This window comes from Vidua chalybeata, chromosome 5 (genome assembly GCF_026979565.1).
Source record: "Vidua chalybeata isolate OUT-0048 chromosome 5, bVidCha1 merged haplotype, whole genome shotgun sequence".
NCBI classification, from domain to species: Eukaryota; Metazoa; Chordata; class Aves; order Passeriformes; family Viduidae; genus Vidua; species Vidua chalybeata.
Window position 1 is genome coordinate 65,755,097 of NC_071534.1, and position 18,592 is coordinate 65,773,688.

The following is an 18,592-nucleotide window of genomic DNA, read 5'->3' on the forward strand; positions in this document are numbered from 1 at the left end:
TCAAGGGAAGCTATCCTGTCCCCCATCTCTGCTCAGGACCATCAGGGCAGTGCACAGTCCTCTCTGTCAACTCAGGGATAAATTTCAAGCAAATAGAAATTTATTTTTCTTTACTTTTAGCCAGATGGATTTGCTGATCTAGCTGCAAGGTATTTAGGTCACAAGCAACCAACAAACAAAAGGACATTCCCTCCTCCTCCCATTTCTTTGGTAAGAAACTGGGTCTCTGAAACACCCAGGACTTCCCTTCAGTGACTCCTTTTGTTGTTGGCAGATTGTGTTTCAATTTTATCTCCCCTCTCTCACACTCCTACAGGCAGCACCACCCACCAGCCCTCGTTTGTCAACCTGTCACGTCTGTGACCATGTCAACATGCTTTGTCACCATAATCCCAGTGGTCATGCTGAGGCTTTGAAGTTAAGGCATACAAATATTTTTGTCCCTTTCTCTTAAGGGAACCGATATTTTCATCTGTTGTCCTCATCTTTGACGTGACACTGTCAATATTGATAGATCCATCAATTTTAATTGATCAGTTCATCCTACTGCTCACTTCAAGGACACAGTCCTCATATGAGCTTCGCTTTGGGGAACTAGTAAATCATACCCCAGAGTGAGATGATGTGAAATGTCTTTGGTTCAGCTCTCAGGGGCCTAGACAAACATTTATTGAGTTTCAGGTCGCATGGGTTTGCAGTCCCTTAAATCTCAGGCCCCACTTCAACTGAATCCTCAACTTCAAAGGAAAACTTCAATATTCCTTCCTTTCATGTCCAAACTTGGCATTTCATATCATTTCGACAAAAGAAAGAAAAATAAAAACAAACTTAGAGGAAAAAGCCTGCTGGGAGATGTGACATAGTGATAAAGAAAGCTTGAACTCTGCTCCTCACATAACTGGGCACCAGTTGGATCTGGACCAACAGCTCCACTGGAAAGAAAACCCTTCACTTGATTTTAAAAAGAAATAAAATCCGCTTGGCCTGGAATCTGACCCTTTTGCAAGTGAGGTCCCAGCCGTTTCTGCAGCCTCACTCCATGCTGAACTCCTGCCAGCTCTCCAGGTTCCCAGCGTCTCACTCCCTGCTGATCTGTCTCTCTCTCCCTGCAATCGATGCGTAACGTGGAGACTGAAAAGATCCCCAGCTTCCCAAGTGAGCTTGTCAGCATGCAGAGCTCCTGTCAGCTTCTCTTTTTTTCAAGAGACAGATGCAGCAGGACTTGAAGGCATGTCTTTGCTCTGTTGACTGCATTGAGTCAATCAAACACTTGGCCTAGAAACCTTGAGAAGTCCCATTTTGTGGGAATTTTCAACACCACATTCCTCCAAGTGCAAGGCTTTTTGGCTGAATGAACTGGTAGAAAATAGGCCAAGGGTTTCAAAAAATCACCTCCAGCAAAGCCCCATCACTGCAGCAGGAGGGATAGATTCATCCCTAGTGTCCATGTTCTTCCTCATTTCACTTACGGATTTTTCTTCACCCTCTGACCCTGTCAGAACAGCACTGGGGATCAGTTTGGCCCCATGCTTTCAAATGACTCATGAATGTGCCAGTCTTTCTCCATGTAAATGAGACTTGGCAGGTCTGTGCTAAGTGCTTTAAAATTTCTGAGCCTGGAGGGACTGTGGGGCTCGGGAGAGCGCTAATGGGGTGTAACGCAGCTTTGCAGTGCTGTGCTGCAGCACACAGCCTGCACAGGCCAGCGCTGGCTGCTGCTCAGTGGCCTGTGTGAAATGAGCTGTTGCTCTGATTCCTGCTGCTGCTGAGAGCCTGTCCAATGCACGAGACCACCCGACACTGACTGGCATTGCTGCAGGCAGCAGAGGCAGCAGGGACTGAGCAGCAAGGAAAATTAACCCCATTCCTTTCAGGAGATGTTTCATCTGCACTGTTCAGTGCAGGGCACCATTAGCACAACTGCAATTGGATCTAAAACTTTCTCCTATGGTTTCAGCAGGTTTGAATTGTACCCTCTGCAGAGGAAACTCACTCTGCCCTGCTAATCCTGTCTGCTGGTTTGTTTTCCTCTCTCCTGGCTCCAGGGATGCCAGGCTTTGGTCTTACATGACCGTTTCGTTTGCCCTATATAGGGTACACTTCCAGCCACTGCTGGCTTGGCCAGGACCACAACAGCACCCAGCAGTCACATTGCCTTCACTCAGCACTTTGGTTGGTGCCCAGTCAGACAGGTAGGGCCAGAGTATGCCCTAATTTGCACTCTGAAAATGAATGGAAATAAACTACAGGGCTGCTTGCTGTAACTATCCAACAAAAACAGGAAAACCACTGCTTCATGGAGCAGGAGGGATGGATTTGTCCATGCAGACTTGGGGTTTGTGCCTTTCTGAGGCATCCACTGCCAGGACTCAGTGTGTTGGGTCAGGCACACACTGGCTTTGATCAACGTAGCTGTTCCTGGGGTTATACAAAGTATACATAACCCTACATATACACTGGGTTATACAGCATATATACACACCTGCAGGGGATTTATCAGCAGGACAAAGGAAGGTGGAAGGCTTGTTACCTCTAAAGGTCTGGCACTGCAGCAAGACAGCAGTTCATGCTTAGGCTCTTTATCAAGACTTCAGTAGAAGGAAATCTCATTAGTTAAAAGCAGTGATTTTCCTCTTCACCTGGAACTAACCTTCCAGAACTATTTGAAGAAGATGTTTCACAGGCCTTCTTTCTGACCAGAAACATCTGATCCAAGAAGCTAAAGAGTGCTGTTTTTCTCCTGGGGCTGGTTTTAGGGAGGAACTGCTGGAAATGAGAAGTGTCTAACTGGTTACATTAGTTGAAGAGGGCCAGTACTGGTTGACTGATCTGTTCTGGTATCTTGTCAGGTAGTTCAGCCTCTGCACTCACAAGGACTGCACTATTCACTCTTGAAAGCAAGTGAGAACACATGCCGTGTTATTGGGGTTGTTGTGGAAATAAGCTTGCTAGGCATTTGGGTGCCTCAGAATGGTAATGATGGAGCCTATAAATACCCAAGAGTATTAAATTATGATAATACTTCTGAGGGTGTTTTCAATGTAAGGCTTTCCCAGTGCTGTCTTCATTTTTAGTCTTAAATTAATCTTAAAAATACAGTGTGCTATGGGGAGACATTTTCCTTCCCTTATTATTTCACTGATATGCAAACAGAGGTGGGGATCACTAAGAACTTAACCTTAAGTGTCTTACCCAAAGCCCCACAGCACATAAGTAACAGAACTAAGAAGCTCAGTGGTGAGCACTCAGCCATCAGTTCAGGCTTAGTTCTTGTTGGAATGGTTTCTTCTTCCTGAGGATGTGAAGTAACACTGAAAATCCCATCATGACCAGCATTCCTTGTTGTCCTGTTTCATGTTATTTCCAGTGGGAACAGATCACACCCTGGTATGTGGACATCAATCAGCTTTGATTTGTTAGTACAGTAATGATGTGCCCATCTCCTGAGTTGTATGGCCAGGGCTGAGTCTCTTCTGGCCTTGAGAAGGTACAGAGGTGAATGCTCCAGTGATTTTGAACTGGGGCTTCACCCCTTTTTGGATAAACCTCTTCTTGCAGCTGGAGAGTCTTGGCAAAATGTGCCAAGAGCTTTCTGTGTTCTGGGAAATGAAAATTGCAGGTCAGTGGCCCTGCATGGACAAATTAATTGAATCTCAGAAGCACAGGGCTTGTAAGATTTGAGCAATGGGCTGAGATGACTTTTGGATGTGCATTCCAGCTGAAATATTCTATTCTATTATTCTATTCTATTCTATTCTATTCTATTCTATTCTAATCATTTACATACTGTGCATTATTTACTTTCTTGTAATTACAAATTGCAATGATCTTGTTGACATTTGGTGGGGAACAATGGCCATGCCCTAATGTGGCCAGTTACTGAGCTGGGCTGGCTGTTGTTTCCTCCTAGAGTAATGTTAATGCTTTAAAGAGGTCCCTCACAGTAGGGACATTGCATGCAGCTTGTTAGTCTGGACAATAACCTGAATGTGTTTTCCTGTCAGTATTTTCTTCCAGCTTCTCATGACAGCCCATTTAAGGCATGTCCTCACTGTGTCTTGTTCCAAAGTTTATTGATGATTTGTGAAGGCCCCTTCTGGCTTCCTTTAGATGCTAGAGATGGTCTTTAGCCTTTGAGATTTTCAGCAAGTTATTATGATGGTATTTCTGAAGGTTTCTTATTATATGTGGTAAAACAGTGACTCCATACATCCTTTGTTTAAGAGAGAAAAATGTGCATGGCACAGCAGAGAAAAACCCAAACAACGGGAAGCGATGCCAGAATTGTGCCCACTTAAGAATGTATAAAAGTACAGCAGTGAATACTGTGCCAGATTGCTTCTATTCTTGTAAAATAATCCAAGTTTGCTGTGGAGGCCTGTTTCCTGCCACAGCAAAAGGTCTTTTTCTTTCTGTGAGCTTTCAAAAGACATTAAATCATTACTAACTCCTGTGTCCACTTCCAGTCCAAGATTCATGCTGCAAGAAGCCTGAGTGAGATTGCAATTGACCTGACTGAAACTGGAACCCTCAAGACCTCAAAGCTGGCCAACATGGGGAGTAAAGGCAAAATTATCAGTGGAAGCAGCGGGAGTCTTCTGTCATCAGGTAGGTCCTTTGTCCTCTAACTGGAGGGAGTATGGTGGGAAGGGCCATGGCCATGGTAGAATGGGGAGCAGCCAGAAGCTGCACTCAGAAATGAAAGTCTTTAGCCTTTAGCCTTTCTGTCTGTCCAGGTGGCAGTCCATCTCTCAGCACATTGCTCCACAAACAGCACAGGCAGCATCCTCTCCCTCTCTCTTTACCAACAGTTGTTTCCTCCTTTACTCTAGGATGTCATCTCCAGCCTCTCAATTTCCAGCTGAAACCTGGTCTCTCTTCACAATTTCTACCCTAACCATGCCTTGGTATCCAGCTTATCCTGAGGCAGATGGGTTTGTGAAGGAGTGCCCAGCCAGCAGTGGGGAAGCAGTCACCCAGTGCAGCTCACAAGGGAAATTGAGGCTGAGAACTGGTGATGTTCTTCAGCATTGTTGAGACAGAGTGTCTTCTTCACCGAGTGCACATCTGCTTTGCCTCTCTGTTGCTGGGACTTGACTGCTGTCCCAGGCTCAGCAGAACTGCTCCCTAGCACTCTACCAAACTAGTGCCAAGGTCCTGTATGTTTCTTATTGTGGCTTAGAGCACTTTCCTGTGTGAGGAAGATGTCATGTGTGAGAGAAACCCAAGAGAAGGTGATGGAGAGAAGAGCTAGAGCAGAAGGAGAGAAAGACTGGAGAAGGCAGGTCAGGAGGTTGTGACTCTTTGATACTTTTCTGTCAGTCTGAACCAGGCAAGGTGTGTGTAAAACAGTGAGAAATGTTACTGCAGGCTTAAAGCAGCAGGCGATATTTAGCAAAGAGATTGAAGCTGCTTAGGTGAGCTCTTCAGGAGGGCAAGGTTTCTGTTACCATCATAATTAACAGCTTCAGACAATTAAATGCCTTCTGTTAAACATCACATCAATTTATCAAAACCAAATGTGATGGGATCTGTAACAGCAGAGAATAACCTTCTCAGGCTTGGACAAAGGAAGAACTTAAAAATGCAAATGCTTTAAAACTGAACCCACATTGATGTAGTAGATTAGCTTTGCATCGCTGTATCCTTCATATCTCTTAAAACCCTGCTTGGAAAAATGTTCAGCAAGGGGTTAGAATGTGCAGTGCTTCCAGAGCTGCTTGCTGTGCAATTCCTTGCCTTGCCTGCAAACAGAGTTGCCTTTCTGCTCCTGAGGTCTTCCTGACAAAGTTTACAATCCACTGTCTCTGCCTCCTATCATTCGGGGAGTTGCAGTAGCTCAGCAGCTCCCAGATTGTGTTGTTGGAAGTCTGTGTTTGTTTGGCATTTTTTCCAGCTCTCCTGCTGGAAAGTAAATATCATTAAGTACCCCAAGAAAGTTCTTAAGATCTTTCCAAGATCTCAACCTCCTGGGCACCATTCCTAAGTTTGTGAGAGCTACTTGGTAGTAATCCTGTTTCCATGTTAATACATGGACTTTTTGTGTTCCTGGAAAAAAACCACTGGGGTCTGCTTCTGCTCTTACACCTGGAGAGAGCAGTAGCCATGTGAAAGCCAGCAAAAAATCAGGCCCAGAAAAGCTAGTGTAGACTCAGTATCTATCAGGGTTAAGTGTATGGAAATTCCAAACTGGGAGCTGCCCATGCTTTTATTTCTGAACTTTTGTGCTCTCTGCACCTTTCTGGCTGAGCACAGGATTTGTAGACTCATCAGAATTGCACTAGTGACTATACCCACCCAGAGTTCATTGACCAGGTGAGTAATTTCTTCAGTCCTGGGTAGGTGGATCTGCCTGCCTGGGTGCCTTCATAGAGGTGTGAACCTCTGTTTCTGTCAAGGTGCAGCTGGTGGGCCAGGTGAGCATGGCTGCCTCCGTGCTCCCTTCTTCAGAGCTGCCTGTTATGTCCTGCCAGCTCTGAGAACAGGGCTCTCCCCAGAATGTTGAGGAGAGCTGCCGGGTTTGCTGCTGCTGTGTGCCTTCCAACAGCTACAAGCAGCTACAAGAAAGTATTGAGAGAAGGTCAATACTTTCCAGGTACCAGGGAATTGGAAACCCTGGATTGCTTCCACACTCAGACCCCTCTGCTCCAAGATCCCCCTCCCTTCGAGCCTGGCTGGTGGAGGTGGCCCATCCCTGTCCCACTGGATGGGAGGGGGCATTCACTGTCTGTCCCACCAGGCACAGTCACTGGCTCTGTCCCAGGCTTTATATTTCCTCCCATTGTGCCAAGGATTATCGGCACACAACCACAACAATGATGGGTTATCGCAGTACAGCCTGCACACTGAAGAGAATAAGTGCAAATGATTAAATGGCCACAGTAGACTTCCAGGCTATAAATACCTCAAGTGACTCGAAATCACAAGGTCAGGACTGAATCTCTGTTTGCCCCCACTTCCCTACTATTCTCAGTCCTTTTTGTCCTGAAAATTACTTGTAGTCATTTCCTCCCTCCATCTCACTCCTCCTTACTGGAGGGGCTGTCAGAGCCATGAGGAGCATGCCAAAACTGGCATGTCTCCCCTGGGCTTGCAGCAAGTCTGCAAGGAAAAGTTTGTTGTTGCTTCCAGCTGTCACACTGTCTGTCCAGCTGTCTGGAGAAGATCCTGCTGCGCAGTACAAGGCAGTCGCTGCTCTACATCATTTACAGTCTCAAGAGACAACAGAGGGGAGATGGAGTCTCACACTGAGAAGTGGCTTCCTCATGATCACAGCCAATTCAAGACCAAAGCCTCAGCTCCTCCATTTTTCCCACACTCTTGATCTCAGGCTGTCCAGTGCAGATTTGTAATTTTGATGCCCAAGTCCACTTCTGACAAGCTGACTTTAGTCTTAACTTTTGTCCTGATTTTAGATCTGAAGGGGCCTCCCTAGGACAGTGGGCTGCTGTGATTTAGCTCAGGGATCTTCTGCTCAGGATCTGTGGGCCTGGACATCTGGGGAAAGATTTGCCTGTGAATTAAATCTCTGCTTTCACACAGGCAGGAACCAAATCAAAGCCAGCAGAACAAAACCAAGTTGGTTCTAAGGTGGATTTTTCCTTTGGAGTCTGTGCCATAAGAGCTCTGCAAGTCTCCAAGCTAGTGAGGAGCCCTGTAGTATCTGGGTTATGGTTGGACTGACTACCTTCTTCATCTCTGTGGGCAGAGGAGACACCCCAGAGGAGCATCTCTGCTTTAGCTCCGCAAGCGCATTCAAGGAGCCTCCAGCCCCCGAGCCCCATTTCTGCAGCAGCGGAGGTTTCCTGTGCAGGGGCTTGTTTACGTTTGAAAACACCACAGCAGAGTCCATCCAGCCGGTTCCCAGCCCTGCTGCTGCATCTGGCAGGGCTGTGTCCCAGCTGGACCGCCCTGGCAGGCGTTGGAGCAGATAAACAGGACCCGCGTGGCCCACAAGCGAGCGCGGGCTGCTGAAGACGAGCGCCCACAGGATATCTGAGCGCATCCTGTGTGGAGCAGCTCCAGCTGAGCTCCCGCGCCGCGGAGGAAATCCATGTGTTGGGCAGAGACCAGAGATAGGGGCTGTCTGGGGCTGCTGCTTGTTGTGCGCTGACATCCTGCTGCAGTGAGTCAGGCCGGGCTCTGGCACAGAGCGAGCGTGGGGGAAACTTCCCTCCCTGCTCAGGGGACCTTCCACAGGGACTCCAGCCAAATGCCAGCGAGCTGGAGCCAGCAGCCGGATGTAGTGTGAAGGGTTAGCCATATTTAGATGTGTTTTTCCTGGAGCAGGAGACTTGGAGAATGAGAAAGAGAAGAGATGCCTGGGTGTTTTTACCTTGCTGCTGCTGCTCAGCCACCTTGTTGCATCTCCTCTCCTCTCCCCTCACAGCTGGTCTCACCAAGACTTGGCTCTTTCTGCTCTTCAGCATCCCATCTGTCCTCCCTGCTTGTTTTCATCCTTCTCATTCATCCCTTTTCCAAGTTGACTCCACTCTGCTACAATAGATGGAGGAAATAGGAACAACCAATGAGTCACTGGTAGGAATCTTCTCTCCAAAGTGGTGTCTGCTCTCACCCCTTTGGCAGGCTTAAAAGCAAAGCTTGCTTGGACCCCAGCAGACCTGTACCTGGATAACACTTGACCAGATCCTTCAGGGGTGTGTCCCATGTGCTGTATGTCCCCTTCAACATCACCAAGACTGTCCTGACCTCACCAGTATGGAGGTGAGCAGAACCCAGCCTGTTAGCACTGGTGAAGTTCAGCCATGAATTCTGCTGGGGAAGGAGCTGGGCAGGGAGGACCATGTTCCCCCTGCATTTCTCAGCTCATGTTCTCCTGAATGTCAATGGATGAAAAAATCACCCAGAGAGGCCATGTGGGTATCAGAAGATGAGTGCTGTTTCCACAAATTAGTAGGGCATTAAGTGGACATTTAGATCACCAAGGCCTGTGTCCCATCATCTATGCTAAGAAAGAAAGGGCCTGTACACATAAAACCAGCCCTCAGTTCAGCAGGTTCCTGGTGCCCACCAGAGAGAAGGCCCTGTGCCTGCTACCTGGTGTATTTTCACAACACTTTTTGTTTTAGGGACATCAAATGGTTCTGCAGAAGTGTGTGTTAAAACAGAGTTTGGTAAATCCTTGCACTGCAAATGGGATGGAGGCTGAAAAATAGTTTTCACAAAAAGGTCCAAATGCTGTATAGGAAAATTATATATTTCAGCAACATTTCTCCCATTTACTCATTAGGAATTAACCCTAATTGTGGGAGATAAAACACCTGAGAAAGCCTCCCAGTGAACCATTTCTGTTGCAGCAGGAGCCTCTTGTGTTAGGACTGATTTCTCAGGACTGATTTTTCTCTCTTGGTGATCCCCTTTGGAAGGCACTAGGCAGCCATGACTCAGTGACCATATCTAATAAGGCTGATTTAAGGTAGTAGCTGCTTGATTGGTTTGATTTGTGCTGGTCTTTATTTATTTCTTGGTTGTTTTTACGGTATTTTGATTTGTCCTGACATTTTTGGGTCAATTGCCACTGTGTTTAGAAATGAATCTCTGATGACAGCCTTATTCAAGGTAAGATTGATACATATTTATAAATAAAGAGCCTCTAAAGGAAGCCATAGGCATCCAGTGATACAAAGCATTGTTCTCTGCTCATTTACAGTCATCTCATACAGTGGTGGTTCTCTTGACTGATCAAGTTTCCATTTGCTTTTCACCCACGAGAACAAGCAGAGAATCCAGCCAATAAAAATCTAATAATACACTGCAAAATAATTCAGCTTTTAAATAAAAATTCAAAAGCAAACATTAGTGACTTTGGTTTCAGCAGTAATCCCATTGCTTCTCTCAGAATGTGATCGCATACTTCCAGGTCCCCTCCAGTTCCTTTGGGAGCAGTGAAAAAGATGGCAAAATGGGCACTCAGTGGACAAAATGTGCACCAATTGTGTCAGGGTTGAGACCAGCATGGTTCTCACACAGGGAAAGCACGGCTGGAACAGATGCTGGGAACTGTCTGGGCTTGATTTGGGTCCCTACCAGCTCAGCCTTTTGGCTTTCCTTCTTGTGGGTGTACCCCAAAGCAGCACAGGGGTCTGGCCAGGCTGTTCATATGCTTGTAAATGTTTCTGTGTAGCTGCTGTGGCAACCCACACAGCAAAAAGGAATAGCTTTTAAAAATAAATCCGAGGCTGGCATGGAGGTGTGGAGCAGACAGAGGAAAGAAAGGGGAAGAGCAGTTGAAAGGAAAACATAATTCATTAAAGAAAAAAAGAAAAAGGTTCAAAACATCTGCTGGAATCATGAGCAACTTTTTACCAGGACTCGGCAGTTTGTTGACAAGTCCATGAAAAAATTCAGCAGTTCACTTTTGCTGGTAACTGCTCACCAGGGTTGCTATTAAGAATTACTAAGTGCTGGAAAGGAGTTTCCCTGCCAATGCAAATACAGGGCTCCTCTAGAAGGTCCCATCAAGTTCTTCCAGCACAGACGTGTCTGCAGAGTTGAGTTTTGTTGCTTTACAAGGGCAAACACAAATAAAACAAGGATGACTACAGCAATTAAATTACACAAGCATCTTACTGTGAGGTTCTCCTCCTTTGTCTGATAATGCTCAGCCTGGCTAACCTTTAGAGAGATCTCTTCTACCACCCCCACTTCAGGGCAGCCCAGTAAAAGGTGTAAGGAAGCAGAGTGGTGTTTCATTGAATAAATGCCGGCTATCTTCCTTCATGAAAACTGCAGAAAATACTGGTGGAAAAGATCTGTGAGATTCTCTGCTACCCCTGAGCCAATGCATAACTGTTTTGTGGCAATTTTTGCCTCAAACCTCTTTCAATTTAGCTTTAATGGTCTGCTGGAATAGTAGCAATGAAAGATGAAGCTGGAAGCACAAATTTCACTGTTCTGCTGCCAAAATAAAGAATTGTTCCCAGATTCCTTCCAAAGCTCTGTGAAATAACAGCTTTTTCAATCTCCTTGGGCTGAGTGTTTTCACTGAATGCTTGGAGGCCCCTCTAACCCCCTTCTGATGACAGGTGCACAGAAAACTGCATGTAGCATGCTGTTGTATCTGACTCCTGCAGGTAATAAAGGTCTGCTTGCTCTGTGCCATTGCTGAGGAGGGGCAGGGAACAGGTCACTGCTGTAAAAAAAGTGTTTCTGTTCATACACCAGCAGCAAAAGGAGGGATAAGAATATCCATCCTTTATTGCGTGGGAGGGAAACATAGTGACAAAGGATGATGTTACTTCATCAAGAAGTTCCCCTGAAGAGCTGAAATTACAAATGTTGTCATGACATCTGAGCAACAGAGTCTGACTTAATGCACAGACCTACTACAGTGGGAGTTGCTGGTAATTGCCACTTGAAAAGCCAAGCCATTTGGACATGCAAATAAATATCTCAACCTACATCTTCTCAAGAAACAGCTACTACCCCAGAAGGAGCTATGGTTGGGATTTTTTGGTGTATTTTACAGGAATCTTGCTAGGTAATTTTGTTCCATTACAGTTTTTCATAGAACAGACCCTTTAAGTGGATTGAATTACATGTTTGCTACTAGGATAATTGCAGTTCTTAAGAAGTAGGCTGTATTGTCAAATGGTTTCTCCTAGACTTAATTTCCAAAAAAGGCATCTCCAGCGTTTTGTAAACTGTACTTTGTCACTGGGAGCTTTCATGGGAATTGTATGTGGGTTTCCTCTAAGATCTTTAGATGAATAATTTTGCTGCTTTTATTTTTCCAGATAATGGTTACAAATGTCTTTATGTGCTCCACTGTCAAATTCTTGACTGTTAGCTTAAACATTAAGGATTTGCTGTAAACAAACGTGCCTGAGTAACACCTGCTTCATGTCATAGTCCAATTTCTTTTTGGAAGGGCTGCATCCAGGCTTTGGTAAAATTACAGGCACTCCAGATGTGCATTCTGCTGTCAGCTGGCCTAGTGAAATCATTGTTTATTGACAGGTTCCCAAGAGTCAGACAGTTCTCAGTCTGCCAAGAAAGACATGCTGGCTGCACTGAAGTCCAGGCAAGAAGCTTTGGAAGAGACACTGCGCCAACGCTTGGAAGAGCTAAAGAAACTGTGCCTGCGGGAAGCGGTAGGCAGTGGACACATTATAACCTGGAACACTCGGTGTCTCAATTTGTTATAGCTCCTTGTTTGGAGGTGGGGTGGGGTCAGGACATGAGATTCCTTCCACAGTCACCTCTTACAAAACCCATTGTACAATGGCCTCAGGGTGATCCAGCTGTTTCAACCCCAGATTGCAAAGTCCAGGGCTCTTTTCTCCCAGAGAAGGGGACCCCACGTCAGCTGGGTACCCCGTTGGCTTGGGACAAGGAGGGTGCTCAGCATCCATGTCTGCTCTTTGAAATTGTGACTAAATTGCATTCAGCCAGGCTTCTTGTTAACTTTAATAAGAATATTCTGCTATTTAAATGCCATAGGAAGGCTGTTCTATGTGCTGGTCATCACTTCTGAGAGACTTTTTACTCCATTAACAAAAGTAACCCCAAGGCTGGCACGCTTTCTTCTTGGAGCAGGCCCAGCTTTACATGCTTTTCTTCTCCAAGCATGCTCTGCCATACAGCACACAAGGTCTTATCTGCTCCTTGTAGATTGCCTTCATCCAGTCAGCTCTGGCACTGCTGGAAAGGAATGCCAGTATGGTGGCAGATCTTGCAAAGAGGAAACACTGTGGTCATCTCAGGTCAGGAAGGACAGCTCAGGAACTCATAACCTTCCCACTCACCTGCCAGCTCATTCTGGAGTACATAGGAGGCCATTTAGTGATTAATTTAATATCTGGGGAAATCACAGCTCTGCTGCAGCGGTGTGTGGAGATTAGCAGCAGTGTACTCAGGTCATTCAGCGATCCTTCCATGTTTACCAGGCCTGTGTATCTGATTTTAATAACAAATTGTGACATGTAACACAACAGGAAGCCAGCTGCAGAGAGTGGCACAGCAATCTTCCAGTTCTTGCTTAATATTTGATGTGTATCTACCTTTTGACAAAAATGGGAGAAATGGGTCACTGATTCACATCTCATTGCACTTTGTTTCAATTAATGTATAGTTTTAATGCCAAAAAGAACAAGTTGGGGAAAATACCTCTCAACAAAGAACATCAGCAGAAATCTCTGCTGCCCCTGTTCCCATTCTTTACTCCGTGGGAGCAATCCCTTCCCACCTGAGAAGTCCTGGCTGATTTCAGCAAACAACTTGTGCTGTGAGAAAGGTCACAGGATCAGATCCAATCTCTAAGTCCATTGAGCTGAGATCATCCACAGGAAAAAATCACAGCTCTTCAGGGGCTGACAGTCAGGGTCTGGAGGTTCTACTTGGCCCAGAGGAATTTACTACCCTAAGCTAACCCTGCCTGACTGCTGATGACTAATCCTTGCAGCAGCACCGGATGCAGGGGAAGATATGCCTGTGCCACAGCTGCAGGAGCTCACAGTCCAGTGCCTTCCCTTTAACCCAGCCCTGGTTTTGGTGCAGCCTCAGGCACTTCAGAAGCAACCAGGATGCAGCCAAAAGCTCCCACTGGGGCAGGGAGCTGAGGATGAGGAGCAATAACTCCTTAATGTGCTGTGGCAAGGTTGGCCAGAGCCCATCTGTCAACACATTAATGGCTGGTAGAAAGTGCTTGTGCTTTCCACAGGTGATTTGAGAGAGGCAGTTAATGGACACTTGGAATCCATCAGCAGCTGGTAGTTGAAAGCTTCCTCTCTGGCTGCTCTTCGTCCTTTCTGCTTTGGCATGGGAATGGCCAAAACAGAGGAAGAAGGTGGCAAACCAGGAGATAAAAAAGAGTAAATAAGGGGGGACATAATTAAGAAAGCATGGCCAGAACCATTCATAATGCTGGCATCAGGTTACTTTGGGCCATCACTACTCCAGTTACTTATTAATTTAGATTACACTTCATGATCGTGCCTTTGAATACTTTTTAGCTTGTGGAGGCAGCATGGTAGCCCACATTCATTTTGTTGTGCTCTGATCTTCACAGATTTTACAGAAGATTAACTCTTTACCCACTGCCCTGCTTCATATCACATTAGTAGTTATAAAGAAAATATCCCTGTTGCCCTCAGGATACAGGAATCTGTGTTTCAGTGCAGTGCTAAGAGCCATATCTCAGTACAAAGAACACATTTTAAAAGAAAAACTGAAATAACCCCCAGGGCTGGAGGAGCAATGCAGAGTGGGACTCTGAGACATTGCAGCCATGCCTCTCGCAACAGGGGTCTGTGCACGTCACCACAGAGCTCTGCTGCAAGCCCATTTTGCTGGGAGTTGCTTAAAGGGAAGATTTGAAAAGGCCAGGTCCTTGTTTCCTAGTGACCTGAAAAGAATAGAAAGAAAAAACCCCATTAGGGAGTGGAGGAGAGGCCAGGGCAGGCAGGGACTGGGCTGTGCACCCACACTCGCATTAAGGTCAGCTGCTGTTCTTTGGGATTCAGATGATTTAGGTTACTCTGCCAGCTGGATCCTCTCAACACTGATGCTAAGGAACACAAAAGCCTTTTGTCCTTCATGGGGAGATTTTTGAGTACAAGGAGTCTGGGCTGTGCTGGTAGTCAGGCTTCTGCCTTTTTCTCTAGGCAGTTCAATGCCTTCAGTTCAGATATGTGTGCCTGTATTGTGTAGCCTGGGGGAAAAAAGCCCACAGCATTAACATCAGTAGTGGTGCTGCTTCCTGTTGTCCACGTATTCTGAAATTCTGTGAGGTTTGCTTTAGATTTTGAACATATCTTTGCAAATAACCCCATCAGTCTGACAGAGTATCAGCTAATAATTGCTCCAAAGCTGCCCATGACATCATTGGGGTTTGGAAAGCATTCTAATACATGAAGTGTTATCAGACAGGTAATGAGGTACCAGGCACTGCTTTTAGTGACCATTTCCATTGCATTCCTCTCAGACACATCATGAATCAGGTGGGAATGTTTTTCTGTGCAGGTCATAACCTGCATGGCTGTTACCATTGCAGCTTTCTGACTCAGCAGACCTGCATCCTGCAGGGAGGCTCTCGGGTCTGCTCACCCCTCTCAGAAGCTGCTCAGCAGATAGGAGCTCTTGCTTCCTGCTCACCCTGCAGCAGAGGTGAAAGCTTGTGTGCTGCAAGCCTGCTCAGCCTCAGACCCCGACGCCCTAGGGCAGGCCACAAAGATCTGTATTCATGCACAGGTTAGAGAAGAGGTCCCCACCCTCAGTGCTAGGTTCTGAGTTTGCAGGGCTGGGTGCTCTCCTGTGTGTTTATCAGCTGGCTGAACTGGATATGTTGTTAATGAATACATGTCATTTTAGGGTCACACAGGAGTGGTGGTGTGTTTTGCTGTGCTGCAGGATTTCCCAGAGCACTAACAGCATTTTCTGCTTACAGGAGCTCACAGGAAAGCTGCCACGAGAATACCCCCTGGATCCTGGAGAGGAGCCACCTATTGTAAGGAGAAGAATAGGAACTGCCTTTAAACTGGATGAGCAGAAAATCCTGCCTAAGGGAGAGGTGAGGCTGTGCCCTTCCCTTCCAGACCAGTGTCCCCACCTTAGGTCTCGAAGATGTCCACTGAGCATCACACAGGAGCCATCAGTCCCATGGTCATTTTTGTTTTAAATTACCGTAATTGGTCACAGTAATTTGGGATTTTTTATATCCAGCAGAATGGGGAAGCAGTGGGAGAGTTAGGGACTTTACTTCATGCTCAGAGTAAAGGTGAAATGATTACGGTTCAGCTCTTGCTTTTCTAGAGGTAAGAGAAATAGCCTGAGTGATCAACTGGACCATGGCAGTGCAAGTACTCTGGTGACAAAGTGCAGCGATTTGTGTGAGCAGGGAGCATATCAGGAGCCCCCTAAAGCCATCTGAGACCTGCTTCTGCCTGTCTTGTTTTTGCAAACAGCCACTTGCTTTCCACTCCAGTAGCAATCCAAATTCAGGCCCCCTCTAACCAGGGAGAAAAGCATCACCATTATCCATCTCAGCCCTGCCACAGCGAGATAAAAGCATTTTGCTCCCCAGTCCTTAAACAAAAGAGCCTTCATCCCTACCTATGGGGAGCTGGAGTTACATTTTTCTAAGTTTGCCAGGGAGTGTTTGTTCCCTTCCTTGCTCCCACAATGTGCTGGGTCAGTGCCCTGAACCGTGGCTGTGAAAACAGGCCTGCAGCAGCTGTAAGGCAGGACCGGATTCACAGAACAACTATTGTCTGTGGAGGCACATTTGTCTCAAGACACTTGTGTATATTCCAGTCTTGAGTTTCCTTTTTATTTTTGTAGGAGGAGAGACTGAAGCTGGTGTGACTGTGTGGTTTGAGGCTCAGTTCAGCCAGGGAATTAACTGTTTGTCGTTTTGCTGGCATTTTCCTTCTGCTGAAAAAATAAACAGCTGGAGCTCTTTAGTTGTGTTCTCAATGGAGCCTGGGAGAGGAATTCCACCACAGTCAAATATTCATGAACTAGCACATTTAATTAAGCTTTTCAAAGGGAAGCATGTCTTAGCTGAATTACTCCTAAAACCCCTGCAGTCTGTTGGCTGCTCAGTTATAACCTGATCTCCAGCTTCCCCAGCTCCTATTGCTACAGGGCAGCTTTTGGGGCCGGTGGGTGAGGAATCTCCTTACTCGAGTGGCAGGATTAGGTGTGGAGAGCAGGAAGGTAAAGCAGCTCCTCCCCAGTGCAGGCACTCTGCCTTTTAGCACCAGCAATCCAAACACGCTGACTCAGCTTTTCTCTACCTCTCTCTTCGTCTGTCAAATTTTAAGGCTGTGTTGAAAACTATAAATTTCTGTTCTTGAAGAATGATGTTGAGCTGTGTTTGGCTGCCAGTTTGAAAGCATTTAGGGAAGCTAGCAATGGTTTTCATGCACATTTCAACAAGTGCAAACACTGGAAAATCAATTTTTTAAAAAGGTGAAATATTCCCTCAACCACGCAAATTCAGGACTGAAATTACTAGCTGTGACAAGGACCTGAAGCAAGGCACTTCCATCTGAAGGCAGATGACAGCTCTTATTTCCTAGGGTTTTATTTATAGGGACCTCACTGGAGGAAAATAGACAATTATGGACAGGAGGAAAATTAATATATTTTCCTAGGATATACTGAATTATTTAGAGCTGAATCTGTGAAGGTCTGAAATGACAGCCCTCACATCAGGCTCACCATACCTTTAGCAAGACCTTTGTCAAGACTTGCAGGGAAGGGTCCTGGTTTTTTTCTTGGTAATCACCTTTACCTGGTCTGTAATTCCTGACTCTGGGAAGGCTTTTACCAGAAGATAATGAATCAGATTCCAGGTCTTAAAACCCCGTCATGTCAAGTTCACTTTTAATAAGTGTGGCACTAACAGAGTTTATAAAGTCTTCAAAGCAAAGGGGGATCTGTTGAAAAGACAGAAGGTGGGTTCATTCTTCAGTGAAGTGAGAGAAATTATAATTATAGTTTTAAGGCAATGCTGACTCACCACTGATAGCAAAAGTTATTTTTTTAAGCCAGAAGCCCAGAATAAAAACTTCAGAGAGTGCCTTCAGACTGATTAAATCCCACAGCATCAGCTCTTACACTGCTGCTGAACAAAGAGAGGATTTGAACTTGCATAATGGGGATCTCCAGGAATATATTACTGTCTCACCATTCACTAAAAGTAGAAAAACTTGTCTTTTTTTTTAATTTGCAGTGTACTGGGTTCCTCTTTCTAGCAGACTAATACCATTGAGCTGGGGGAGGTAGCCAGATCCATTGCAGATTAGCAAGGCCTTTTGAAGCTCACAGCCTGGGGTCCTGGTGCAGACCGGGAAGCTCTATATCAGCTTATTCTTTGGCATAAGTTGTCCTAAGTCCCTTGACTTTGGAGGATAACCAAAAATGGATAGGTAGCTTTCAGGGTACACCTGATTGCATTTGAAAACTCAGCTGAGGCCCTGCAAGGGCTAACTCTGAGGGCACTGGTTCTTTCTGGCATACAGAGAGCTTGCTGTTGCACAGTGCAGGCTGTGAGATCACCCTCCTGGCTGGTAACTCGAGGAGACAATTTTCTGGTGCCATCAGTTGCAGCAGCCCATAATTACTTCGGCTGATATTCACCCCTGGATTTTGACAGCCATACTCTGGGGAGGACTTCACCCATCTTTGCCCTGTTTTACCCCAGAGTGTTTGGTGGGTGCCAAGCAAACCTAACCTGTCAAGGAGGTTAAAGCTGTGGCTTTGGATCAATACATAGCAGTGAAATCAAATGGGGCTTAAATGTGGAGGTAGAAAACAGGGAGAAGGAGCAGGTGGGAGGCAGGTATAACCCAGAGATGGGTGTAAAAGGATGAATGTGTAGTAGAGCAACATTGAATTTGGCCATATTGAACTGCATGAAAAGTCAAACGGCACATCAGGGTTAGGGCTGGGGCACACATGTCCTCCTTGTGTGGGTCATCCCTTCCACCAGCTATGCTTCCAGGCACTTTTGAGAACAGGTGAAGGCAAGATGGGTATGCTCAGAGAGGCCCTGAGGGCAGCAGCATGACTGTGGATGCTTTGCTGATGGAGAGTCTTTGTTGGAGGCCACTGGTCAGGTTCTGGA

The 18,592-nt window shown here is 46.0% G+C and overlaps 1 protein-coding gene across 5 annotated transcripts in view; it reads left to right on the top strand.

Moving 5' to 3' along the window:
• FRMD4A (FERM domain containing 4A) overlaps positions 1–18,592 on the top strand; it is a 77,345-nt gene that overhangs the window by 43,639 nt on the left and 15,114 nt on the right. For all 5 annotated transcript variants that reach the window (XM_053942945.1, XM_053942944.1, XM_053942942.1 and 2 more), the window contains 3 exons: positions 4,467–4,608; positions 11,980–12,113; positions 15,407–15,529. In XM_053942945.1, the coding sequence (XP_053798920.1) occupies positions 4,467–4,608; positions 11,980–12,113; positions 15,407–15,529 (399 nt within the window). The remainder of the gene's footprint in view (positions 1–4,466; positions 4,609–11,979; positions 12,114–15,406; positions 15,530–18,592) is intronic.